The 26,671-nt window shown below is 40.9% G+C and overlaps 3 protein-coding genes and 1 pseudogene across 5 annotated transcripts; 3 read left to right on the top strand and 1 right to left on the bottom strand.

Annotated features, from left to right (window-relative positions):
- Positions 1–8,068: 8,068 nt before the first annotated feature.
- On the bottom strand, positions 8,069–10,170 carry mrps23 (mitochondrial ribosomal protein S23). Its single transcript, XM_062473723.1, has 5 exons — positions 10,004–10,170; positions 9,150–9,329; positions 8,994–9,071; positions 8,699–8,822; positions 8,069–8,557 (listed from the first exon to the last, which is right to left on the bottom strand). Exons 1-5 carry the CDS (start codon positions 10,045–10,047, stop codon positions 8,432–8,434), a joined length of 552 nt encoding a protein of 183 aa, XP_062329707.1. The 5' UTR covers positions 10,048–10,170; the 3' UTR covers positions 8,069–8,431.
- A 1,133-nt stretch (positions 10,171–11,303) lies between these two features.
- Positions 11,304–17,531, top strand: LOC134028812 (dehydrogenase/reductase SDR family member 13-like; annotated as a pseudogene).
- Positions 17,532–18,186: 655 nt separating this feature from the next.
- On the top strand, positions 18,187–20,024 carry LOC134028810 (dehydrogenase/reductase SDR family member 13-like). Its single transcript, XM_062472636.1, has 5 exons — positions 18,187–18,326; positions 18,617–18,735; positions 18,846–18,969; positions 19,043–19,369; positions 19,554–20,024. Exons 1-5 carry the CDS (start codon positions 18,200–18,202, stop codon positions 19,808–19,810), a joined length of 954 nt encoding a protein of 317 aa, XP_062328620.1. The 5' UTR covers positions 18,187–18,199; the 3' UTR covers positions 19,811–20,024.
- A 2,603-nt stretch (positions 20,025–22,627) lies between these two features.
- On the top strand, positions 22,628–26,198 carry LOC134029536 (probable RNA polymerase II nuclear localization protein SLC7A6OS). Of its 3 annotated transcripts, none has more exons than XM_062473684.1 (7): positions 22,628–23,186; positions 23,346–23,474; positions 23,927–24,037; positions 24,176–24,289; positions 24,447–24,753; positions 25,093–25,363; positions 25,439–26,198. In XM_062473684.1, the coding sequence occupies exons 2-7, from the start codon at positions 23,362–23,364 to the stop codon at positions 25,792–25,794; spliced, it is 1,272 nt and encodes a 423-aa protein (XP_062329668.1). In that variant the 5' UTR covers positions 22,628–23,186; positions 23,346–23,361; the 3' UTR covers positions 25,795–26,198. The 3 variants fall into 3 exon arrangements, with proteins under 3 accessions (XP_062329668.1, XP_062329667.1, XP_062329669.1); XM_062473683.1 differs by having other exon boundaries at positions 22,629–23,186; positions 23,327–23,474; XM_062473685.1 differs by lacking the exon at positions 22,628–23,186 and having other exon boundaries at positions 23,193–23,474; positions 24,447–24,738; positions 25,439–26,197.
- Positions 26,199–26,671: the final 473 nt, after the last annotated feature.

Genomic DNA, 26,671 nt, shown 5'->3' with positions numbered 1-26,671 from the left:
AAGAACCTTCAGTGCTTGGTAAAACAACAAAAAAGCCGGGGGTGGGTGGAGGTACTAGGGGTGGGAATGAGACGCCGGCATGCATGTTAGAAAATAAATAGTATTTTATCTTTAGCCGGGGTTTAGAAGGAATGATATCATCGGCAACCAAGTGAGACAGGCCATATTAAGGATTCTTATTACCCTTGGCCTTTCGGAGCGTCTTTGCTCAAATCCCCACCAGAGACGGGCTGCTGTATCATTCTTGACAAACATGAATATGAAATGAACGTTGAAGGATGTATCCTCTACAGCCACATGGAGGTATAGATGGTGGTGGGCTTTAACAGGGAGACCAGAGTGAATATCTTTATTGACAGCTCCTTAGGGGCACAAAATTGTCTGTGCAGCCCACACTGTCATGGTGTTATCATATTAATATCCCCACCAGTGCTGGTTCACAGAAATAGGCATCTCTTCACCGAGGGAGGTGTAGCACCTGGGAAACAACCATCCCTGCAGAGTTTCGACTTCCTCAAATCCCATTGGCCTTCATACACTGCTGCCCTATCCAAAACGGCCCAATGGCCTACATGTTTCTCACTCCCCAGGGGATTTAGTCAAGGACAGGGTGAAGCATCAGCGACAGAGAGATGGATTGGGCCTGAAGGCAGACTTGGAACCTCCCCTCCTTCACTCAGAGGACATTTTGAAAATGAGAACATTTGTGTTTGGTCTCCCTTGTCGTGACTGTGCCGTTATAAATTTAACTACACCGTTTTTTCAAGGTACCCTAAGGCTCAGAAAAGAAATCATTTTGAACATGAATGTAGTTGGAACTGAAAGTTGATCAGTTGAGATAAAACAGCACAATGTTGTATAGCAAATTTGCAAAACTACTCAGTGCAGTGGGGTTAGCAGGAAAGTGCAGAACACCAAGAGGACACTTGTAGCAATAGATGAACAGTAGACTTAACCCTGAGGCATAAACAATATATCCTGTCTGCTGTGTTCGGGAAAGTACCCCACCCCCTCACCTAGCCATGGAGAACATCAACCAGGTTCACCGTGGATGAGAGAGGCAAGTTCACCATGAGTAAGAGAGGCGACTGGAGCACCCCTCAGCCACGCTTGGCAGGCTCTCACTTCAGAGAGGCCGACGCAAACCCTCAGTCAGAGCTGCCGATCCCACACCTCCTTGAGAAAGCGAAGAGTGTGGGGAGACTTGAGCAGAACTAGATTTATTTTTAGATCAGGCAGCAGGTGCACTCTTTACTTGTGCTTATGGCATCAATACAAATGACAGATAATTACTTTTGTGACAATGTGCCAATTGAATTAGGTGCAGCAAAACAACATAATGGCGATTTGTTATGCTCCGGTGAGCAATAACACACCAATCATAATCAACAGCTACAAGTGCTGAGAAATCTGCATGTTTTGCAAACACAATTCAATTCTACGTATTTAACTTTCGGCCCACTAAATTGATCTAAGTCAAATAATGGTATTATAACTGTTGGGGAAGGGGGGTGCACAGAGAGGGACAAATAGAATATTATGTGCATGAGTGGGCATCCTGCTTTAAGCTGTGTGAGAAAGCATTGAAGCTTTGGACACAACACAAGATTTTTGTCTGTCTTTGACTTCGGTTTAGTGGCTACTGTATAGCCTACGGAAATATAATATGCAGCTTCAACATACAATTATTATTATTCCTTTAATGTACCTTTTGCACTCAAGGTACAAGGTCAGTTAAGTTCCAATGAAAACTACATATTTTATTCACAGTACTTAAGTCACTTATAAATTAAAGTGTCTGCAAAATGTATATACAAGGAATACATATTGAATGTATCATTTAATTCCAATTAGGATTATCAAACAAAGGTTTTATTTGCAAGAAAATTTAAGATAAAGACAAATGAACTGTTTACTAGCTAAATCTAATCACTTTTTGGGCAAAAATAAACTATTAAATAAAGTCTGCCATGGATCCAGTAGTTACTGTATTTAGCCATTGTGGTTTTGTATCTTTTGGATGGTTGGGTCACATACTTATAATACGGATCCAGCATCTGAAGCCTTCCATTAAAATGGATGCATTCGCCTCTATAAAAAGTCTGGAAAACCAGCTGACAAGGAGAACAAAGAGCCCAGTGCTGTATTGTTAAGAAATGTCAACAGATAGTCTGGCAGCAACACAGCACACTTATCTAGACTTGCTTGACTCCACAATACTCACTACAGCAACCGACAGCATCCTGACAATGCTCTGTCCTGTATATTGCTTTAGTAAGATGTAGTTAGGCCAATGTCAAATGGTTTAGCTAGTACAACAGCTTCTTGCCTTCAACTGGCTGGAGGTACTGCCATCATTGTTGGAGTACAGTATGTCAGACAAAATGTGGTTTGTCGCAGTAATTTGTACATCTGATTGAGTATGCTAGGATGACATGTACTGTAATGTGCCTTCTGTTGCATTTTGCACTATACAAAGTGACCTGATTTCCTGGCTATTCTGACACAAAACAATATTCACAGCTAAAACCGCACAGACAACCCTCCCATTCAAAGATGTATACACCAGTTATGAAGGAAAACTTTGAAAGATGCTTCCAGTGTTCTTCAACTTGTAATTGTTTTCAGGAATGGCTAATGAACTTAAAACAATGATATGAAAAATAGCAGTTATGACCTACTAATGGTTTGAGGATAAAGACCCAGGTGGTCTCAGTACCCCATTCGGTGGTATTGAACAACACATTGCCCTCTGCCACCTCCCACCTTGCTCCATCTGCCAAAAGCCTTGTTTTCAATCAGTATTGAAAAAGTGAACAATTTGGCGCCAAAGGTAAGCACAGGAAAAGCTGGATGAATGAGAGTCTTTAATGTGCTGACTGCCTGGGTCTTGGGAGCTCACCAAGCTCCCGCTTCATTTTCAAGCTTAATCGCGAGCGTTGATTAGATTTTAAAAAGCGGAGCTTAAGCGAAAGCCTGTTATATGCAATTTACGCATATTAGGACGCTATTTCACAAGGATTAATTATCTGGCCAATTATTTTGAATTGTATCATGCAAAAGGTTAGCTGTAGGTGACAAGGGAGAGGAAATGGCCCTGGAGGGATGTGGTCCGAGTGCACTTTGCCTGCTACATGAACTAGCTTGCGGAGCAAATTACATTGACTTGGACCGTCGGCAGTGGAGAAACACAGTCCGGCAGGAAACCATTCAAACCTTTTTTCCGGATGAGGATGCGATCAGTGTGAATTCCAAACGCAGCCAAACCAACTTAGAATGCAAACCTTGCCACAAAAGGAGTCCCACGTTCTGATGTGCTGATTTAAATACTGAGACTGTGAAGTCAGCCAACTGGTTCATACTAATGTCAGATCGGGGAGTGAGTGGCCAATGTCTACTGCTTCTACTGTAAACACTTGCTAGAACACAGGATTTTTTGTAACAAATTTGTAGTGTATGTAAAACTTTTGTAAGCCTAGAAATACCTTGCAAAAAAGATATCATCACAGGCTTGGAAGGTATCTTTAACGGCTTGTTACAACCGGATGTTCATCCATCTTGTACCTGCAGGACCAAAGACGCATGGTTTAAAAACAAGAAATCCCAAAGCCTTCAGGGATAGTAGCTAAGGAAAGCTAAGCACACCTTTAGAAACACCGTAGAAAGGCAGGGAGCATGACCTTGTTTGTTAGGGGGCTTGTCCTCGAGTTATGGAGATTTTATCTCACACTGAGAACCACAGACTATAGGGAGAACAAGACAAAAATAAATAAACAAACCGACCAACAGGCGAGCAGGGTTCGAATCAATAACCTGACTAGTGCACTGGCAGAACAGCCTTTCTTCAAAGCCCGCCTGGGCAGCGGAGGACTAAAACAAACGGATTGGTGAAAGGGCTCCAACCCCCAGTGGAGGCAACCTGCCCATTGATTATGGTGATACAGCTCACAGGGCCCCTGCTGACGCCAAGACGGAGAGCTACCAGACAAACTGCAAACACTGAGGACAGACAGAAGAATTGGTTCACCACAAACAAGGCTTCCGAACTGATATGAATTCCAAAGTTGTTAAAGGTATAGGTTGTCCAAATGACACAGTTATACTATGTGTGAAATTATTTAACGCATTAACGTATATGGTTGGCTTAGCTAACTTGCTTGCTATGACCTTGGTTAAGGAGTGTTGAAATCTGTATCAAATTTGAAACAAGGGAAATGACTAAATAGATTAGGCATCAAATTACAAACTACAACTAAAATAACCTCCAACAAGTGCTATTGCAGCAAATTATTCTTGATGGACACCTTTCTGGAACAGGTTTGGTGGCTGTACAAGGACAAAAACTACTAAGCTGTCGGCTCAAAACGAGAACTTCTTAGCGTTTGACTGGGATGGCTCTCTTTTGCCTCACTCACACGCTCTCTCTGGTCCAGAGTGTGACTACAGCATCTGCATAATACATCCTGTGGCATTTGCCACGGCTGGCTGTGGGAGAGGGATGAAGGGAGCAGGCGTCTGCCAGTCACCCCAGCACGCAGCGTGACATTTGTTCCTCTTCAGTTGTCATGGGGACTCGGTGATGTATTCACTCTGCGGATTTATCGGGAAGGTTTGTTTAGAGGGCCGAGACACTGCAAATCCAACCCCTTAAAGCGGTCTCATATAACCTTCTCTCCCCCTCCCTTCCCTCTATCCTCCCGCTCCCTCTCTCACCGTTCCGCTCCCACAGATTTACTACTTTCACGCCTCTTATTGTCTAATTCATCCTGCACCTGTGCCTTGGCTTGGACGGACTGCAGTCCTTATTCCGCCTAACCTCACAGCCTCCCTAACTCACTGCCTCTGTTTTCCAGAGTAAACTCAAACACACACAGAAACACACATGCACATCCGCACACTCACTTTACTTGCCTTTTATTCTACAACAAACACAAATAAATCTCTGAATAAATCTTTACTGTAGCAGTCGGCCCCTTGGCAACTCAGGAAGTAGGTTCGTTCTGTATCCTTTTTGCAACAAATGGATTTTCTTGCATTTATATTTTTGGTGCAAATTGTTTTTGACAGACTCTGACAGCTGGTCCTGACAGAGTTTGGAGAAGCAATGAGAAATGACGACCTTTTTGATGGATGACTGAAGACAGTTACCTGATGTGTTAGCTGATGTGTTGGTGCAGGTAAACTGAGGAAAAAATCCTTTCAAAAATCGTTCAATAAGGTTTACCTTAAATCCTGTGGTTGAGAAAAATAATACTGGCACACAACAGGTTCGCAAACATCTAACTTAAAGCAAAGTTACAAAGTATGCCTTCCTTTACTTCAAACATCTTTTATAGTGAGTTCAGCAAAATCATACAAAATGTCAAACTTACCTCCAATTTGCCAGTGTTTATTCGTACTCAACATACATCATGGAAAATTGTGCAGAGGAAGTACAGGAGGGGAAGGGAGGCATTTTACAATTATTGACAAGATCATTTAAATAGGAAGCACACTACAGCAAGCATCTACCCTTCAATTTTCCACAGATGACAAATGCTTACTGAGCTGTGTGTGTATGTGTGTGTGTGCGCGTTGAAACTTGAACGGCCCTAGGTAAAACATTGCATGATTTGAGTGCCACCCAGTGGCAGAGAGGCAGGCTTAGTAACAGTAAGTGAAATCCTTATTGCCTAAGGCTATTATTCAACAATGACATTTCCAAGCCAATCAATATCTCATCATTGGCAGTCAGCACTGGCTGAAAAAGTGTGAGTGAACCTCTTGAGACACTCAAACATGGAAACATGTCCTCCTGTAGGCTACATGCAGCTGGAGATCTTTCTTCCTATATAGTATAAAGCATAGTAAAGACACAACTCAAGACTCTCTTCTTTACAGTATTTCCATCCAGGACAGTTTGAACCTCAACAATTAATCCTCATTTCGTTGTTGAATCAAACAGTTGTTAGCAGTTAGTATTATCAGTTGCAGTTCTTTCTAAAATCTTCCTTTTAAAATTCAAGTGCATTTAAATGCATTGCGAAATGTGCTGTGATGGCCACACATTTTGAATCCATGATTTAAATTGATGGAATGTAAAAAAATTACTGTGGAAATCACCAATATATTGTACCACACGCCAATATGACTGCAAGGCTTAACGCTTTTGAATCATTAATGTTCGGTACATGAAGATGAGCGATGGAAGAGGGAAAATTATTTTTTAACTGTTAAATTATCTGGTGATATCAAAGTGAAAAAAAACATTTCAGCTCATACACCTTGCTTTGCATTACAGCTGTCCCTCAAAGTGAGTGATAAGGAGTGTCTTATCACGAGCAAATAGAAAAGCAAATTATTAATGCCCTTTTTACACAATGACAAGGACAGGGCTGTTTTTGTGCAGCAAGACCATGCATAAATGGAGGAATTTCCACTTACAGTTCATCTATGAATTTGGAAAATAGCAATCCAGCCTTTTGAGTGAATTGTTGGACATCTCATGTTTGGTGTATTTTCTTTTTTCAGTGGCTCTAAACCACAGCTTAAAAACAGTGCGCTAGTTGCAGCCAAGTACCGGTATCCATTGTAACAAATATATCAAGAGGATTGGTCTCTTGATAATACATTTACAGCCTGTAATCAATTGAAATAATTTATTTCTAAGGAGTATTTCCATTAATTTACCAAAGTTAACTATACAAACGGGGGTCATTGCCAACTTTTTTTTTCTTTCTTCAAATAATGACCGTGGACATGACGCTTTGTTGTTTGTTGTTGAAAATATGATATTGGGATATGGTTTGTTTTTCTTTTTAAAAACGATACCCCAACACACTACTGTTATTAACAGTGGCAGAATAACGTATGGATAAAAAAAAAAATATTTTTTAGCTTTATTTTTGTCTCTAAAAACGTTTATCACCTTTTTAAAAGAAAAACCAAAAAAACACACGTCCAAAAACTTAAGGACACTGTTAATAAAAAAATGACAACGAGAATTTGTTTTATTGTTAATTGTCTGCATTAAGTTCATACTCCATCTTCTTTCCCCCTCTGAAGTTGTGAGCCACACAAACAACAGACAAAGTGCATTATTCTCCCTCCGCTCACAGTATGTTCATAATGTCTAAGGTACTGGTCCAGCCAAGCCATCAGCTACAGGGATTGCTTTCTTATTGACTGTGCAGACAATCACCCATTCCATTATGGGTGGCGATATCATTTCTCCCCCTCGAGCTGGAGCAGAATAGGCAGTGAGATGGACAGTTTTCTCTTTCGATAAACAGAAAGACAGCAGATAATGAGAAACAGTGGCAAGGTCATCTCTTTCAAAAGATGTGGAAACACTCCATTTGGGGTGTGTCTTTTGTTTGAGGAATAAGAGATGGCAGAGAAAGGGAAAAAACCTCTGCCACTGAAAAAGAGCAAATAAATCCACCTGCCATTCTTGTACCGATATCACAGTCAATGCCATTGACCTGGGTATAGGCCAACTTTGAATTTATCTACTAATAGAAGCCAACTAGTCTGTAAGGCAGACAGATCCATTTTAAAACCTGTCACTATACAGGTCAACAGGTAGCCAGAGTGAAGACAACTGATTCCACTGGTTACCCAGCATTAACCACATTCACATACACACTATATGTTTGTTTTTTTCAGCAGAGATTTCAACTTTGCACCTTTTGATCTGCTGTCAAATTATCTACCAATACTCATCCATGTTGACTTAAACTACATTAGTGTAATTATCAAGCATGCAAACAGGTGAGGGGTAAAAAAGGTGAGAACGATACGTGAGAACCCCCAACCCTCTAGGTGGGTTCGGGGGCATGCTGCCCCAGAAGAAAATGTCTTAAATTTTAAAGTTAAATGCATCAATCTAGTGCACTTTGAGAGCAAAATTAAGAGGCTAGATCAATGTATAAAACCTCTCCCCAATCTGCCCGATTGGCTGTGAGGTTTAGCCATTAAAATGGGTCACGTAGGTGACTCATTTTGAGTCTCACCTAAAGTTGAGGAGTTTGCATGCCTTAATTATTTTACCTCAAATAAAACGATAGTTACAATTTACTTTCAGGGCTCTGGGGTTTAATATGTTAAATGTTTAATATGGTGGTTGTGATGCATGAGAAACTGAAAAGGAAAACCAACTAACTCATTATTAATGGACACATTTTAAACAGCTGTCCTGGTCAGTATTGTTCCACATCAAATATCTTAGCCACACACATTTTACATATATATACACAGGCCGATGTAACCTAACATAAATAATTCTATAACTTCTCCACTCCATTTGACTTATTCAGGACCCCACAGGCAAGCAGAACAAAATGAAGCCACACGCCACACAGGGTACAATATTTTGTACATAGAGTAGAAAGAAACGTTTCATTGTTCATTGAGTAGCAAAGTGAATGTCTCTGTGATTAAATTCCATGTGTCACTGTTGAATGGGGTGAGTGGGTGTCTGTTCATCAGGCACCTCACCAGGTGTTTCTATCTGCTGTTCTGCCAGCATGTCTGTCAGCTTCATACCAAGCACAGGATCCCTGGTCTCTAGTGCCACCTGCAGGGGAATAAGCATAACACAAATCCCTTACTAAAATGACATTTTCAACACAGAAGATAACTTTCCAGACATATTATAGCATGACACACTGTAATAAGTCTTTTCACATTAACTCTTCAACACAAACATTCAACTTACCGAGGAACCACCCCTTCTCCTCAACACAAGTCCCTCTGCAAGAAGTGCTTTCCCAGTTGCCTCATACAGCTCTGACTCCTTAAGCTCTCCACGGCTCTCCAGCTCAGTGTATTTCTGTACAAATCTACACCGTGGGAAAATGTTTGTTAGCTGAATATTCTTAAATGCATAAAATGTGTTCGCAATATATTCATGAATATATCTGTGATACAAGTAAAAAATAAAAAAAAATCCTCTCCTGCATGAGTACCGTCTCCATTAGAATAGTCTATGCTATGTAAATATATGATCACACCTTTGGCATGGTGAAATAAAGTTGGCTTTGGAGAGATCAAAAGCTCTGGGCCCGGTCCCATACATCTCGTAGAATTTCCTGAAATAGAAAAACGCTTGAACACTAAAAATAAATAAAGTTATTTTCTTTGGACACAAGTTTTGGTTCCCCACTTACGCTCGTATTTCATCCTCTCTGTAGAAGATGTCTGGAACGACCACCACTTTCTTCCCATATATCTTTGACACTGGTTTCACATAGAGGGGTTCTCTCTTGGGAGGAAAGGCCTTGTACACGTCGTACCATATCGGCTTGTCCGACTGCTTGACGACTCCAGCGCGCATCAGATCTCTAACTCTGCAGTGGAGTTAGTAGATAATTATATTATTCAGATTTTCTAGTAGCATTTCTTAAATCCACCTGCAACCCCAGAGCTACGAATTGTATTTGATAGAGCTTACTCAAAGACTAGCTAAGGCACTGCTCTAATGGTTTACTATACTTATCTGCTCTTTGGAGTGGGATGCATGAGGACTAAAATGTAAGAAAACTAAAATTCACACTCTGAAAATTAAAATCTGTATTGTCATGACATGGTCATATTAAACCTTTATACAAACCCCGACACGTTTAAGCATCAACCTTCGTCAGGAAGTCAAAAGATCCCTGGCCTGAGAGGTAGAGCTACCTTGCTTGCTATATTAGCTCTACTGTAGCACCAGCTATATAGCAGCTGAACTGTGCAGAACACAGGACACACAATGTAAACAATTAGTCTAATTGAAGACAAACGATGCTAGTGTATGCGGGACTCCTCAGCTATTAATCTCGTTGCTAGCCAGCAAGATTGCCCAACCGACCTATCTGCCTGGCTAAACCATATATAGCTACCTATTAATTTTAGGGCATAACTCATAGGCTGGCTAGCTAACTTGCTGAAGTATAGGCGAAGGATAACCTTGGGGTACTACTGGATCTCACAGGCTAGCTTTACAACCTGAGAAACATTATTTTGCCTCTGGACAACCTACCGGGTGAAAACGGTCCCAAACTTCTCAAGTCGACTTCCAGCCATTATTAAATACTCAAAGATAGTACAATAGATGGCTAACTTAAATCCAAAATCTTTCTGTTCATCTTAGACACGCTTTTATACACCGCCTAGCTTCTTCTTTGAATGCTCAACTTTTAGGTCATCTGGTTCATTACTGCCCTCAGCTGGGCTGGAGAAGGTAGCACGCTTTAGATTCATTTTTAGAGCGATAGTATTTTGAGGCTTTAGTTTACACTAACTACACAAGAATCATAAGGCTCTCAAGTTTTATCAAAAGTTTGGCGTGACATTACCATATCGGGGGTGATGGTGATGTTTTCTGATTGGCATTTAACTCTGTACAACTCGAGAGACAACTGGTATTTTATAGTGTCCAATGTTGGCTCTCAAGTAAAATCACGGCTGTTAGAACATAACCTTAACAAAATAGTAACAATAGCTATTGCAGCCACGTGTTGTACCAATTGGCTCAATTTTTGTAAACATTTTACATTAACTTTGTTAAAAAATCATACAGATGGTGTTATTTCAAAAAATGCCATTGGCGTTTTTTTTTACTATGTAATTCAAGTACCTCTCCATTATACATTCCTTGATCATTATGACATGGGCTTTAAAACTCATCCCAAACATTCTATTAAACCTGTGGAAGACAAACATTAAATCATTTAGCATTGACTCATTGACTATTAAGTCCTGCACCAACGTTTCTCCAGCATTGACTAACTGACTGTTCAGCGCCGAAACAACATTTCTCCAGCAACACTAACCACTATGGAAAAGGTGAGATTACCTTTCCAGAAAAGAAACCCCAGACCCCAAACACACCCCCACCGCACCCCAAGTGTAAAATTTTGGTTTTGGCCAACGTTCACCTGCAGCTGAGATCGAACACGCCACTTTTGACATCTCAAGCACAACCACCACCAGTTATGCCAACTGAAAGCTTGCCGGTCATAGGACCAGCATTACTGAACTACATTACTTCACTTTTTGAGCAGGTCATTCCTTAAACCTGACAAAATGCAGAAAGATGTGTAATATGCATTTATATCTTGTGAAGCATGTTTGAAACTTTTTTAACTATAATAAAGTATGAGATGCAAATTAATGTATCTGGTTGTTGAAGACCCTGCAGTGTATTTTTTGTTTTGCCTAAGTACTTTTGCATGCCCTTCAGAGGGGAAGCACAAGACCTGCTAAAGGCTGGAATGGGCTGCTCAGTTCAAATTGGTGTGTCTTGAACTCTACTCAAATTCTCAGAATCTGAAGCCGTGTGAATTAGAACAGGGGTCGAAACTGTCGAGTGCTGTTCTTTGACTCTCAATCTGATGCCTCACTTATATAGAAAGTAAAATGGAAATGTTTTTCCTTATTGCTGTAGTGTTGGTGTGTGTTTATGCAGTTGTTTATCAAATTGGTGTCAAAGGGGCATCATGTAAAAGCAAAGTCAAACTCCATGGAAAAACTGCCATAGTTACTGGTGAGTGGGTTTTTAAGTTTTAGTTGTACTTAAATTGTATTTTGAGTGTAGTGAGGTCCACAAGACCACACGGAGCCAACATCTTGCCACACCTGAAGAGTGATTCAATCACATCAGAATCAGCCCTTGTGACACCCTCAGTATGCTGATTACCCACCAAACGCCGATGCAAAGGAACCATAGAATGGGGGGGGGGGCCTCCCCAATCTACCTAATCAGCCCTCCTGCTAGCTTGCAAGCTTCAAAGGGCCTGATTTAGACAACACGTCTCCAGCGACCATTTGCTATCCGTTTCGGCGGCGATTTGAACAAAGAACATACCTTGATCAGAACTTTTGAGGAAAGTCTTGAGACTTCACCTTTACCACAAGAGTACAAGGTGGAGAATTATGAGAGGGATATTTGTGTTATGTTTGTTACTTTGTTTTAATGTTGTGTTCACTGAAATCTTGATTCTAGTAACAACTCCTTCTTCCTGAAAGATAACCACGTCATTCTTGGTATCTACACGAAGCTATCATAATAAAACAATCATTCAACTATATTTTGTAACTGTACCAAGATGTCCAGAACAATATTTGAACCATCGAATGAACCAGCCAAAGATCAGATCACACCTTTGGTAGGTGTGAAGGAAGAAGGGGGGAGTTGAGAACCCAGCTTCCCCCAATCCACATCTGACCCCAGACGGGTCCTCCCTCGAACTGTATAAAGCCCTAAGATGACCATCAATCTCGGACTCCAGCGAAACCGACCATGGCATGAACGCCATCAGGATTGGCGTTCCAAAGGACGTCGCCAAGCTTCTCCTGAGATTTAACTTCATAGTGAACGCGCCACTATCGGGACGTTTCAACAGAAGGACCAAAAACGCAATTCCAAATGCGACTTCACTGAGATCCCGCAGACTCAGTCACATGACCCAGCGCAGCCGCGCTGTGACTTCAGATTCTTCAAATGGACCTTTGGCGCAAACCGCCCTCAACATCATTGATCAACCCCTGATCAAACGTAACTATGGCTAACGCTCTTTCCTCCTCGACATGGCATTGGCGTTTGCTCTGTTTATGATTTGTAAGGATGTAATCACTGACTGTACAATTTCTGCCTTTCTTTAAGTTAGACCATTTCATTCTGTTCATTGAAACCAATCTCTCATATCAAACCCATAATCCAACTTTTCATAAGATCTGTTTACCTTACTTGAATAAATTCATTGTAAAGATATTTTGACGTGCGTGTTCACTGATGTTACGATTGGCTCTACTCTTAGAACGAATTCATTCCTTAAGATTAGACTGATTATTACGAAGGCTATTATTTAAATATTATTCAATAAGGTTTCCTCTATCCCTTTAACAATAAGAGGTGGTGCCCCCAAGAACTACATACTTTATTATAAATTAAGTATTGCTAATCTTAAACGAGCACACCCCGCTACATAATGGCGCCCCGTGTGAGGCTAAGATAGATTGAAATGAGCAATCGTAACTTTTGTGAAACGAACTGTTAAAATAGAGCGAGCTCTAACTGTATGTAGCACCATGTATTTAATACTACTGTGCCTGGGCTACAGTGGCTGTGTGCGTATTCAATTGTTTTTCGTGAAATAGCTGCTAGTGTGTGTGTGGGACCAGCTAGCTCAAAGGAAGCGGCTAGGTTTGACCGGAGGTACGCGCGTGCTCAGAAACACCGCTGCCCCGACATTTACGTTGTAATCTGCCTCGGCCAGCTCTTCACGGAAAGTAGCATAAGAGCCTTTATTATAGCCTCTATTTTTAATAGTGTAGCTATTTGGTTAAGTGAATTAACCAACCAACTAATACGTTGGTGCACATGTCTAGTTCAGGGAAACAGACAGTAGTGCTTAGTCCTGAAGGACTTTTGTTTAGAAGCAACTAAACAACGCAGTTCTGTACACGTAACCTACCGCCACCACGAGTGTGTGTGTGGGACCAGCTAGCTCAAAGGAAGCGGCTAGGTTTGACCGGAGACGCGCGTGCTCAGAAACACCGCTGCCCCGACATTTACGTTGTAATCTGCCTCGGCCAGCTCTTCACGGAAAGTAGCATAAAAGCCTTTATTATAGCCTCTATTTTAATAGTGTAGCTATTTGGTTAAGTGAATTAACCAACCAACTAATACGTTGGTGCACATGTCTAGTTCAGGGAAACAGACAGTAGTGCTTAGTCCTGAAGGACTTTTGTTTAGAAGCAACTAAACAATGCAGTTTCTACACGTAACCTATTATGCCGCCACGATAGCTTGTCGAAGGAAGCATTGACTATTCCCACAGCTAACTGTGTTTTAAAATAACAGTGGTTGCCAAACTAAAGTTACATTATTAGATGCAGTTCATCAATGTGGTTTAGTTACGTTGACTTCAAGAAGCTACTTAGTAACTATAATTGTGTAAAGTATGTACTATAATTACCTTGTACCTTTATTTGTTATTTGTATACGTCTTTGGCAGTCAATTGTAACCATAACCTAAATGAGTTTATTGAAACTAGTTTGATTTAAAAAGATTGGAAAGCCGACAACTTTTCCCTCATCTAGACCCCTAGTCACAAAGCTTCAATTGCTACGGCCATTGTAAGCCACTTCAAGTGCCTCTTTTTGTTTCAATAATTTCCTCTCAACCTTTTTCCTATGTCATGTCATAGCTTAATCACTCATAGCCATGCCAATGTCTGGGGAGGGGGGGTGACATGCTGTTACGCTGCTGTGGTCTTTCTTCTCTTGTCTTCATGTCAACAGTTTCATCGACGACGGTCTATGAAAGTTGACATCCGGGGGGATGTAGTGAGGTCCACAAGACCACACGGAGCCAACATCTTGCCACACCTGAAGAGTGATTCAATCACATCAGAATCAGCCCTTGTGACACCCTCAGTATGCTGATTACCCACCAAACGCCGATGCAAAGGAACCATAGAATGGGGGGGGGGGGCCTCCCCAATCTACCTAATCAGCCCTCCTGCTAGCTTGCAAGCTTCAAAGGGCCTGATTTAGACAACACGTCTCCAGCGACCATTTGCTATCCGTTTCGGCGGCGATTTGAACAAAGAACATACCTTGATCAGAACTTTTGAGGAAAGTCTTGAGACTTCACCTTTACCACAAGAGTACAAGGTGGAGAATTATGAGAGGGATATTTGTGTTATGTTTGTTACTTTGTTTTAATGTTGTGTTCACTGAAATCTTGATTCTAGTAACAACTCCTTCTTCCTGAAAGATAACCACGTCATTCTTGGTATCTACACGAAGCTATCATAATAAAACAATCATTCAACTATATTTTGTAACTGTACCAAGATGTCCAGAACAATATTTGAACCATCGAATGAACCAGCCAAAGATCAGATCACACCTTTGGTAGGTGTGAAGGAAGAAGGGGGGAGTTGAGAACCCAGCTTCCCCCAATCCACATCTGACCCCAGACGGGTCCTCCCTCGAACTGTATAAAGCCCTAAGATGACCATCAATCTCGGACTCCAGCGAAACCGACCATGGCATGAACGCCATCAGGATTGGCGTTCCAAAGGACGTCGCCAAGCTTCTCCTGAGATTCAACTTCATAGTGAACGCGCCACTATCGGGACGTTTCAACAGAAGGACCAAAAACGCAATTCCAAATGCGACTTCACTGAGATCCCGCAGACTCAGTCACATGACCCAGCGCAGCCGCGCTGTGACTTCAGATTCTTCAAATGGACCTTTGGCGCAAACCGCCCTCAACATCATTGATCAACCCCTGATCAAACGTAACTATGGCTAACGCTCTTTCCTCCTCGACATGGCATTGGCGTTTGCTCTGTTTATGATTTGTAAGGATGTAATCACTGACTGTACAATTTCTGCCTTTCTTTAAGTTAGACCATTTCATTCTGTTCATTGAAACCAATCTCTCATATCAAACCCATAATCCAACTTTTCATAAGATCTGTTTACCTTACTTGAATAAATTCATTGTAAAGATATTTTGACGTGCGTGTTCACTGATGTTACGATTGGCTCTACTCTTAGAACGAATTCATTCCTTAAGATTAGACTGATTATTACGAAGGCTATTATTTAAATATTATTCAATAAGGTTTCCTCTATCCCTTTAACAATAAGAGGTGGTGCCCCCAAGAACTACATACTTTATTATAAATTAAGTATTGCTAATCTTAAACGAGCACACCCCGCTACATGAGTCACTTATGGTCCATACGTTTAGGTTCACTCAATGGAGAACCAGTTATCAATCCAGAATTGTTTGTTCCAGGAAGTAACACAGGTATTGGGAAAACAACAGCTATTGACCTGGCCAAGAGAGGAGCCAGGGTCATTCTGGCCTGCCGCAGTAAGCAGAGGGGTGAGGCTGCTCTTGCTGAGATTAAGAAGGTAAGAAGATGGAAATTATTTAATAGGATGAATTCTGCCTGTTTTCTCACTTCTATGCCCTTTAAGATTTTTGTGATTGTTAATAGATTAGAGCAAAGTTATGAATATTTTTTGTTCTACAGGACAGTGGGAGCGACCAGGTGGTGTTCATGCAGCTGGATCTGGGGAGTCTGAAGTCTGTGAGCTCCTTTGTTGAAACCTTCCTGAAGACTGAACCCAGACTGGACCTGCTGATCAACAATGCAGGTTTGCTATGGAGTGGGTGAAGCATGGTCATATATTGTTATCATAACAGTGAGGAGTGCCGGAGGTGGACTCAAAGTACATTTACATTTAGTCATTTAGCAGACGCTCTTATCCAGAGCGACTTACAGTAAGTACAGGGACATTCCCCCGAGGCAAGTAGGGTGAAGTGCCTTGCCCAAGGACACAACGTCATTTGGCACAGCCGGGAATCGAACTGGCAACCTTCAGATTACTAGCCCGATTCCCTAACCGCTACTCAGGAAGTACTCAAAGTACTCAGAAACACATGGAAAAACTCAAAACAACAAACTGACAAGGACTGACAACAGGAGCAGGCATATATACAGAGGGCAGGGTGATCTCAGTCGACCACCGCTGAGTGATTGGAGGCAGACACAGGTGTGCATGGAACCAGGAACCAGGGGAAAGACATACAACAAGGACTGGAACACACACCAAGGAGACTGACAGAAAACACTAGCGGCAGGGAAAACAAGAAGAACTAAAGAATAACCGTGCTGTGGCAATAATAGTGTTTATAATTAATTGCAATTAAGGTAATTTTAATGTTGTTTATTTTGTCTAAGGGATCTACATGCAAGGCAAAACTGAGGATGGCTTGGGCATGATTTTTGGTGTTAACCACATCGGACACTTTCTGTTGACCATCCTGCTGCTGGACCGTCTGAAGGAGTGTGGACCCAGTCGAGTGGTCAACGTGTCATAATTTTGGCAACATCGATTTTAATTGTTTGAGCACTCACAAGGAGTTGGGTGTTGGCAACACAACAATCGATGACACAAAAATCTACAGCAACAGCAAGTTGTACAACGTTCTCTTCACCCATGAGCTGGCAAAGAGACTGAAGGGCACCAAGGTCACCTGCTACAGCCTACATCCAGGTTAGTTTGACCATAGTTGAAGCTTAACTAAATTAGATTGATCCTAAACCTAGCTTATTCCATGAAATGCTTGGGGAGTACACCACAGTCTCATCCTTCTGTTACTATCTGTAAAAAATTACTTTTTCCTTTTAAGTTTAATCTTGAAACAAAGCTGAATTGATCAGTTTACTGACTTATGAAAACAACCCAAATCCAAATGCTGTTTTCAATTCCATAGGTTCTATTAACACCGACCTGACCCGTGATGCCAAAATACTCGCCATGCTGTTGAAGCCCATTACCATGCTTTTCTTCAAGACCCCGGTACAGGGGTCCCAGACCACTCTCCACTGTGCCCTCCAGGAGGGCTTGGAGCCCCTGAGTGGACGCTACTTCTCCAACTGTACGGTTAGAGACGTGTATGCAAAAGCCAAAGATGACGCTGTGGCTAAGAAGCTCTGGGAAGTGAGCGAGACTCTGTGTGGCCTGTCATGAGAAAGTCACCACGACTCAGCTGTTTTTGACTGTAAACAACATATAAAAAATTGTTTTGCTCTGTCCCATTGTCTTTATTTTGTCTTCTTGATACATTTTTTCATCACAATTTGTTGTAATTTTCTAAGTACTGTTGTTAGTTACTGAGTAAAATACATGCTATTAACTAATTAACTTTTTTATTATTGGCAACCAGTTTATAAAAGCAACATGTCTGCATTGTGTAATTTTCAAAAGTAAGATGAAATGTGTAAATCGTTTCTGCAGGCTTTTGCTGAATACTTTTAGCAGAGTATGGAATATTAGAGGAGCAGGAAATTACTTTTCTGTTGTCCATCCAAAGACCTACAGGTTCCTCAAGAGTATTACAAAGCATATAAACTGCATATAACTGCAAAGACTATGAAACCCAAAATCCAAATTCACTAGAAGTTCTTTGGTTTTAGAAGAATGTACAGTATTAACAAATGACAATTACAACGTACTTTGCACTATCTGCAGAAGGCAAGCACAAAGGCTGTGTAAACATGCTGGATTGCGCCTGTGCATTCCAAATACTGTAGGCGTGTCTTGAACTTTCCCCATTAAAGAGAAAGTGGAGCATTACTGTGAGACAGAACTGAACTGCTGCCTTGATTCTCCATCGGGTGCCTCACTCACACAGAAAGCCTAATGGAAACCTTTTTTCTTGTTGCGGCAGTGTTGGTGTGTGTATATGCAGTCATTTATACTGTTTGTGTCAAAGGCAAATCATGTCAAAGCAATGTCAAACTTTATGGAAGAACAGTCATTGTTACTGGTGAGTGAGCTTTTATAATTTTGAAATAACTGTATTCATTTTTAGCATTTTAGCACCATTTTGCTAGTTTGTGGAAATCCATGGAGCCAGAGACTGGTACAAGTATTTCATATACACTCAGTTTGCGCTTAGTCAGCACATTAATCATGATCAACTTTGTGTTTTCCCTGTGCATGGAACATTTGAGTTCTTTGTAACAAAAAAACATTTTGTTGTTTATTTTGGTGCTTTTGTTCAGGTTTACTCCATAATGAACCAAATCATGAATAACGTTGAATTGTTTGTTCCAGGAAGTAACACGGGTATTGGGAAGACAACAGCCATTGACCTGGCCAAGAGAGGAGCCAGGGTCATTCTGGCCTGTCGCAGTAAGCAGAGGGGTGAGGCTGCTCTTGCTGAGATTAAGAAGGTAAGAAGATGGACTCTAACACAGAAACCATGTGTAGGCATTTTAATATTTGTACACATTCAGGCTATTCAGATATTAGAGCAAAGTCATGAGGGATATTTGGTCTGCAGGAGAGTGGGAGCGACCAGGTGGTGTTCATGCAGCTGGATCTAGGGAGTCTGAAGTCTGTGCGCTCCTTTGTTGAAACCTTCCTGAAGACTGAACCTAGACTGGACCTGCTGATCAACAATGCAGGTTTGCTTTGGATTTAATCATGGTGTATTGTTCTTTGAGATGGACAATAGTAACCTTGTTTGTTTTAACCAAGGGATTGTCATGGAAGGCAAAACGGAGGATGGCTTGGGCATGATGTTTGGTGTTAACCACATCGGCCCCTTCCTGTTGACCATCCTGCTGCTGGACCGTCTGAAGGAGTGTGGACCCAGTCGAGTGGTCAACGTGGCTTCAACAGCTCACAATGCGGGTCATATTGACTTCAACTGCCTGAGCACTCACAAAGATCTAGGGGTCGGCAGCTCATTTCTGGATGTTATGAAGATCTACAGCAACAGCAAACTGTGTAATGTTCTCTTCACCCATGAGCTGGCAAAGAGACTGAAGGGCACCAAGGTCACCTGCTACAGCCTACATCCAGGTTATTAAGCATAATGTCTAACTAAATTAGATTTCATTTGATTTGACCCTATCCCGTTAAATGGTTGTTAAGAACAAGTCTTCTCTTTTTGCTTTTAATTTGACTCTAGAAGCAATACAAAGTAGAATACTTCTCTAATGTGAGTGACCAACCCAAATCCATGTCTTATTTTGACCTCCCTTAGGTGCCATTAACACCGAACTGACCCGGAACGCCAAAATGTTTGCCATTCTGATGAAGCCCTTCTCCTTGTTACTCTTCAAGACCCCGGTACAGGGGTCCCAGACCACTCTCCACTGTGCCCTCCAGGAGGGCTTGGAGCCCCTGAGTGGACGCTACTTCTCCAACTGTACGGTTAGAGACGTGTATGCCAAGGCCAAAGATGACGCTGTGGCTAGGAAGGTCTGGGAAGTGAGCGAAACTCTGTGTGGCCTGTCATGAGAAACTTTTACTATGACTTAAGGTTTTCACTAAGGATCCAATGATTTGACATTTTTGTCAGCCACTAATATCTTAAAGATCCTGTAAAGTGGACCTGAAAACGAGTTTTAAGTTCACCACACCACAGAATAATGTGTTATTAACTACCCATCCAAATTTGAATGAAAAAATAACACCGACAAGTATGTTAAATTAGATGTGTATATGTATAATTAAATTAAATCGTGAAAAAATCACCAGCCTTCTCTGCTTGAGACTGGGGGGGCGTGTCGCCTGAAGGAGCTGAAGCTCCGCCCCTCGCTGCCTAGTGCCTACCTCCGACCCAGATAATGGACGCTACGTCAAGCCGAACAAAACAGTATAGAATTAGAATGTATTTGTTCAATGTGTGAAACATACAGATGCATATAAATGAAATGTTCCCCTGAGCTGTAAAACAGGAGTAAAAATGGACACCAGAGACAGCAGACAGTGAGCTCTCCAACTACTTCTATGACATTAGCTACCATTTCACCAAAATACCATTATTGTACACCGAGTAGCCTAATATCAAGTTAGCGGTTTGCACTAACTCATAGCAGAGATACCTCTGGAAAAGTTATCTAGTATAATTATAACAAGCACACAGAACTGAGTGATGAACTGCTGGCGGCGGTGTATGGTCCAGGTGCGACCGGAGGAAGAACGGCCGGAGGGGCGATGCTCGGTACGGCTCTGCGCTGCAAGAGAAGCCGTGTGTCCCTGAACCCCGTCTGTCTCTGGTCCATGTTAAAACTATCTGCTGGTCACTGCAGAAGCGGCTGTTGGAGTTTATCCGAAGCTCTCCATCAGCGTGGCTCTTCACAAAATCAATCCACCTATTTTTCCTTTGCTTATCAATAGGGAAATTAAATAGCGTTGCAGTGCCGCTGAAGTTCTTGCATCCAGGGAAGATGCAGTTGCGGGTGGAGGGAGGGAGACATCCTGAAGCTAGCTAGCTGATGTAGGCTACAATAACAGTACAGCAGGAGGAACCATTCAGTGATCTGACGTAGATGGGTCAAAATGACGTAGATAGGTCATTTTTTGGCCCCGCCCACCTGATCTGAAAACGGAAGAGAAACTGATTTCTAAACTGAAAACTAATTTCATACTTATATAATGTACTGAGAAGCAAATCATGGAATTTGCTTTACAGGAACTTTAAGCCTGAGACCGTCTCTTTGATACTACTACTAGCTTACTACTACTTGATATGAGCGGTTGCGTGTGCCTGTTTAAGGCTGAAGATATAATAGGCCCTACTGTGATACATTTATTTTTTGTATTTGTAGGCCTAAGAGTTATCATATAGGCTGCAAGGTGAACCACGAAAAGTCTTTTAGAAAATGATTCCCGCTCCACAGTCTGGCATCTACACAATCTTTAGCTCATAAAAAAGAACGATTCGTGCTAAGCTACCCCAAAAAAGTTCGTCGCTGAAATTCCAGTCGATTATCGTTGCGTCTATGTTTTATGCAGAACTAGTTTCTTCAGAGTGTAATAGGATTTTGGTGGCACGGTTCGACACGTGATCGTTCTACACCAATAAGGTAGCTGCTTTTTGTCAACATAGATGGATATGTTTTGCAAATATTGGATGGGACCTTGCACGTAACAGAAATTCGGCCCCTGACAGTGTTTTGCATGTGATACACTGCGGCTGCAAAAGTGCGTGTGAGACAGGCAGATGTTCATGTTTTTCTGCAGGACTGTGTTGCACAGACTTATGTCGTTGTAATTGTGCTAACACAAAATTAACTGAGGAACTAGGAGATAACTGTCCTGACACTGACAGTGAGGACTGAGTGTCCTTAATCTGTTATTCCTTATTCTGTTTTGTACAGTTTTATATAGGCTATCATATTTAATATTTTTAATTACGATTGTTTTTATGGTTGATCAGTGTTTTCATTTGTGGAAGAATGAATGAATGTTACAACAACGACATAAGTCTGCCCCCCCCCCCCCCAGGTTAATGTAATAGCCTAGTTTAATAACTAATGTAATATTGCACATATTTTCGTACTATTTCCCCTAAAGCAATAAGGTTAGGCTACTTAGAGACCTTCCACTCATAAAGTATGTTCTAAATGGCATAAATGCTGCCAATTAATTGACGTATTAATAATTGACGTTGGTCAGTAGCCTATCGATTAAGGTACTCGAAAGCATGTACCACTGTCTACTTCATTTGAGCTTGATAGGCTAAGCATTCTGTAGCAAATAATAACAATAAACCCACTATTTATTAATTAAAACTACTTCTGCATAGTAATGCACCGAAAATACAAACGTAAGCAAAGGCAGCAATCGCTATCGAATCAACAGACATGTGCAATTTAGCTAGCAGGGGAATAATACAGATCACCAGTTAACTTAATTTAAATTAGCAAGAATATAGACTAATACAATAACAGGCTTAAATTAACTGACAAGTTATACGACTTCTCAAAGACGCACAATCTCAACTGCGGTGTGAAGCGCGTATCCATGCTATTCTCCGACATGCACTCTAACAATCACATAGACGTCCTAAAATTTTGTACAGCCCTATTTCTGATACCATGGCGGCAGAAATGTAGTCGTGGCAAAATAAACATAGGAAACACTAACGTGCAAGGTCCCATCCTCTATTTGACAACCATATCCATCTATGTTGACAAAAAGCAGCTACCTTATTGGTGTAGAAGGATCACGTGTCGAACCGTGCCACACAAATCCTATTACGCTCTGAAGAAACTAGTTCTGCATAAAACATAGACGCATCGACAATCGACTGGAATTTCAGCGACGAACTTTTTTTTGGTAGCTTAGCAGGACTCGTTCTTTTTTATGAGCTAAAGATTGTGTAGATGCCAGACTGTGGAGCGGGTTGAAACGATAACAGGGTTCACCTTACGGCCTACATAATTCTACAAACAATTTCACTGTTTGCAGGCTACAGTATGAATGTGGCCATGAACAAGACATCAGTGTGTTCCACTTCGACTAGGAAGTGGAATACACTTCCTTCATTAAAAACCCGTTTGTAAAAGATCGAGTTTTGTCGTGTGTGAGCAGAGTGAGTGAGCTGACAATGTGACAATTAACAGACTTTTCTTCAATGACTGAGTATGTTACTAAATTCAGACAGTTCCTGACCGTATAACTCACTGATTAAAACTCACGGACACGGCAGCGGTATCTAAGCTTAACTAAAGGTCCCCTACGCGAAATGCTTTCATTCTATGTAGCCTACATGCGAGCTCCACTCGAAAATGAAAGTGATGACTATTACACTGTAAAGGAGGAGTAGCTATGTGTTAAAAACAATTTCATACCACCCATTACGAGGGCGTGAAAACGAAGACAAACGGTAAGGTTCCAACATTTATTTTCGGCAATAATCAGGAATGCACATCGATGCAAATTGCAATTACAAGAATATCTTAAATCTATGTAGTTAATGACAAATTGCTTTTCCCTTAGTTGGGATTTGTAATAACATTTTGATAGCTTTGTCACTTCTACGTAGGTCTGAGAAAGAGATAATGTCTCTCAAACGAGAAATAGACAGTCCTATCATAGACTTTCCACCTGAGAAGAGAGTCAAGTCTGTGGGAGTACAAAAAAGCCCCAGAGAAGAATGTCTTGCATTCCCAAGGTGAGGACCGAGGATGTTGATCACAACAAATGTACTTGTATATCTTTGACACTGTTTGGCCTGTAAATTGCTGCTTGTGTTATACTTGGAACCTTACCCCTACTGTACGTCTACTCACTCACCTTACCCCTTTACCCACAACTATATGTACAACAAAACAATTGTATGGTAAACAATGTGGATATAAAAACATCTATCAAAGTTTAGTGTAGAAAAGATCAGTCCCCTGATCCTAGGTGTATGTCAACAAAGAGGAACATGTCAATTGATAAACTATAACACTTTATAGGAGGAAATGTTTCCACTGATTTTTATTTGAAAAATGTATATTGATAACTGTGTTGAGGTTTAATTGATGTGTTAAAATGCAATTATAACAACTAACCCATAATCTTGAATTGCTGTTACTGGGCCATTTATTGCCAATGTTGGCATATTTGTATGCATTTTAGTGTCAAGCAGGAGATTGTAGAGTCTCCTGATCCCAGGTGTATGTCCACCAAGAGCAACATATCAATGGATAAATCATTTCACAAAGGAGAAAACCTTCCCTCCATTAAGGGGTAAGTAAATACATACAAACGTGATTGGACTAACCTCATCTGTATGTTAAAAAAAAACTGTTTTGGGGAACAGTACAAGGTCTAGCCTACTTAAAAAAAAAAAAGATATATTTCATCACATGGATATTTTTGTTGCAGTATTAAACAGGAAGGAAAAGACAATCCTATGTCCAGTGGGAGATCTGTGACAAGTGACAAATCAAAGGGCACACCACTAGACTCAAGAGCAAGAGGCACTCTTCCGGGAACAAGGTGATTGTTTTTTTCTTTCACATTTTTTGCATGTTATTGTTATCACCTACACAAACTAATGGAAAGATGTATATCTATGTTCAGCAAGTTGTACATATACAATATAACAAACTACTACTACAGGTAACACTCTTCCTTTTATGCCTCGGTTCAACAGTGCTCAGGCTTACACAGAGCCCAAGGATATGGTCTGTGATTTCTGTCTGAACCAGAAGGTCAATGCAGTGAAAACCTGTCTCACCTGTAGCTGCTCCTACTGTGAGGTCCATGTCAGGCACCACTATACAATTCCAGCACTGCAGAAGCATGTCCTGGCTGAGGTGTCTGGGGATAGAGGTCACATGCACCAGGACCAGAGAGGTCACATGAATCGGGACCAGAGAGGTCACATGGACAAGGACCAGAGAGGTCACATGGGAACAGCTGGTACACCACGGACTAGCAGAGTGGTCAGCACATACACTGTACATACACCTGTAGACTGAGGCCACGTCTTTGCTAGTGAGACAAACAACACAGGCTCCACAATCAACAAAATGAAACCCATAATTAATGTAGACAAATATTTTCTGACACAACTTGGGGATAAGACTACACCAATATATTTACATTTTTAAACTTCTTGCTCAATGCCTTTTTAGGAATTTTTAGAACGAATGCATCTTAATTTAAATCAATTTTAGTATCATCTAATAGTAGTTTGATAAAGTCAAATAATCTAGTTAAATAATATGACCCTGGGTGAACAGCATGTCTGTAAACTGTTTTTGTATTTGACTTCTGATTGTCATTTTCTTTTCAAGAGTGAAACTGTGAGATTATCACAAAAATACCCTAAGAAGAAGAAGTCAGGTTTGAGTGAGCTGGAGATGATACAAAATCGAATCAAAAAGTTGGAAAAGAAGAACCGTAAGCTGAAAAACATCTCAAAGATTAAGTCAAACCTGGAAAAAGAGGTCATTCAACTCAAACTTGAAAAAGATGCGCTCAAAAAAGAGAATACTAAACTGAAACAGGAGGCCAGTTTTGGGAGTTTGCTGAGGAACATAAATATGTCTATCCAGGAATGTACTGGTGAGTGTGACTAAGATTACATCATTATGATTGTGTGTAGGAAAATAGATAACACTTTTATGCATTTTCTGTCAGGACGGGCTTGCTTGCAGAAAGAAAGAGGGAGTAGAACAAATCCGAGGGATGTGGATGATTATTCTCGATCTGGTGATGGAGAAGGGTCCGAAGAGGATGATTCTCAATCAGAGGATGGAAGAGAAGGATTTGAAGAGGAATATTCAAGATCAGAGGATTTAGAGGCATCACAGGATGAGTCAGAAGAGGGATATTTGAATGAAGAGGAGAATGATTATGGTGATGAGGATGAGGATGATGATGATGGAGGATCGGACGAAGAGGCATCACAGGGTCAAAATGATTGTGATGATGATGATGATGACAACGACGACAGTGGATCGGACTATGAGGATGATGATTATGACTTATACTGACTTCTTGAAGATAAAAGATTGGTAAGCAGGTGGTAGAGGAGTGGTAGATGAGAGGATGATGATCATCATCATCCTCTGCATTGACGGATCCAAGGAGTGTCAAGGTGACAAAGGAGACTTGGCACCCATAATTTGTTACAATATAGTACATTTAATTCAATAATATTAATTTGATTATTAAGTGACATTCTGCCATTCTAAATGGCCTTAATTAATAAAAAAATGCAATTAATTTCTTCATATATATAACATCTATGTGATTTAATGAGTTTCAAAATGTAATGTATACTACTGCATGTATTCTACATACTGTTCTATTTCAGAATTACTTTATCAAAGGCTACTGTTTTTTTCTTGTCCAAAAAAATTAAATAATTGACAAATGAACGACATCCAGGCAATCATTTTTGTATCTTATTTATCAACATTGTCATACTTGTGTGTTCTTTAATAATCCCTTTTTCAGCAGACATTGTAGCTGCATGAGGCATCATTCCAGTCCAACTATCTGGCAGATCCATTTTCCAGTATGTATCCCTTGTGTTATCTTCAGGTCATTCTGACCCATCAGTCATTGTGACCCACCGTCGTATTGCGACAACTTTACCGCATACAAAAACAAAGTGAAGCATTTTCTTTTAACCGTTGGGCTGTCTCGGACCTCCTACATTGCAAAGGTTAAAAGAAAATTATTTTTATTTATTTTTGTATTGGGTAAAATTGGTTAAACACAACGATGGTTCGTTATGAACCTTTGGGTCATGTGACCCGAAGGCAGCACGAGGGTTAAACAAATTTACATTTAGACTTGCTGATATGTTTTGGTTAATCTCCCTTCAGAAGCCACCAAAGTAAATTGCCTCCATGCAGGGCCGTA

This window comes from Osmerus eperlanus, chromosome 11 (genome assembly GCF_963692335.1).
Source record: "Osmerus eperlanus chromosome 11, fOsmEpe2.1, whole genome shotgun sequence".
Classification (NCBI taxonomy): Eukaryota; Metazoa; Chordata; class Actinopteri; order Osmeriformes; family Osmeridae; genus Osmerus; species Osmerus eperlanus.
This window is presented reverse-complemented; position numbering and strand designations above follow the sequence as displayed.

What these genes read in the sequence shown, in the direction of transcription:
- LOC134029536 (XM_062473684.1), top strand. Translation starts at nt 23,362, where the DNA reads ATGTCTCTCAAACGAGAAATAGACAGTCCTATCATAGACTTTCCACCT. An exon ending in GGCACTCTTCCGGGAACAAG is followed by an intron (nt 24,290 to 24,446) that starts GTGATTGTTTTT and finishes TCGGTTCAACAG; the next exon opens with TGCTCAGGCTTACACAGAGC. An exon ending in GTCTATCCAGGAATGTACTG is followed by an intron (nt 25,364 to 25,438) that starts GTGAGTGTGACT and finishes ATTTTCTGTCAG; the next exon opens with GACGGGCTTGCTTGCAGAAA.
- LOC134028810 (XM_062472636.1), top strand. Translation starts at nt 18,200, where the DNA reads ATGGAAACCTTTTTTCTTGTTGCGGCAGTGTTGGTGTGTGTATATGCA. An exon ending in CTCTTGCTGAGATTAAGAAG is followed by an intron (nt 18,736 to 18,845) that starts GTAAGAAGATGG and finishes TTTGGTCTGCAG; the next exon opens with GAGAGTGGGAGCGACCAGGT. An exon ending in CCTGCTGATCAACAATGCAG is followed by an intron (nt 18,970 to 19,042) that starts GTTTGCTTTGGA and finishes GTTTTAACCAAG; the next exon opens with GGATTGTCATGGAAGGCAAA.
- mrps23 (XM_062473723.1), bottom strand. Translation starts at nt 10,047, where the DNA reads ATGGCTGGAAGTCGACTTGAGAAGTTTGGGACCGTTTTCACCCG. An exon ending in AGAGAGGATGAAATACGAGC is followed by an intron (nt 9,072 to 9,149) that starts GTAAGTGGGGAA and finishes TTTCTATTTCAG; the next exon opens with GAAATTCTACGAGATGTATG. An exon ending in TTTATTTCACCATGCCAAAG is followed by an intron (nt 8,823 to 8,993) that starts GTGTGATCATAT and finishes CCCACGGTGTAG; the next exon opens with ATTTGTACAGAAATACACTG.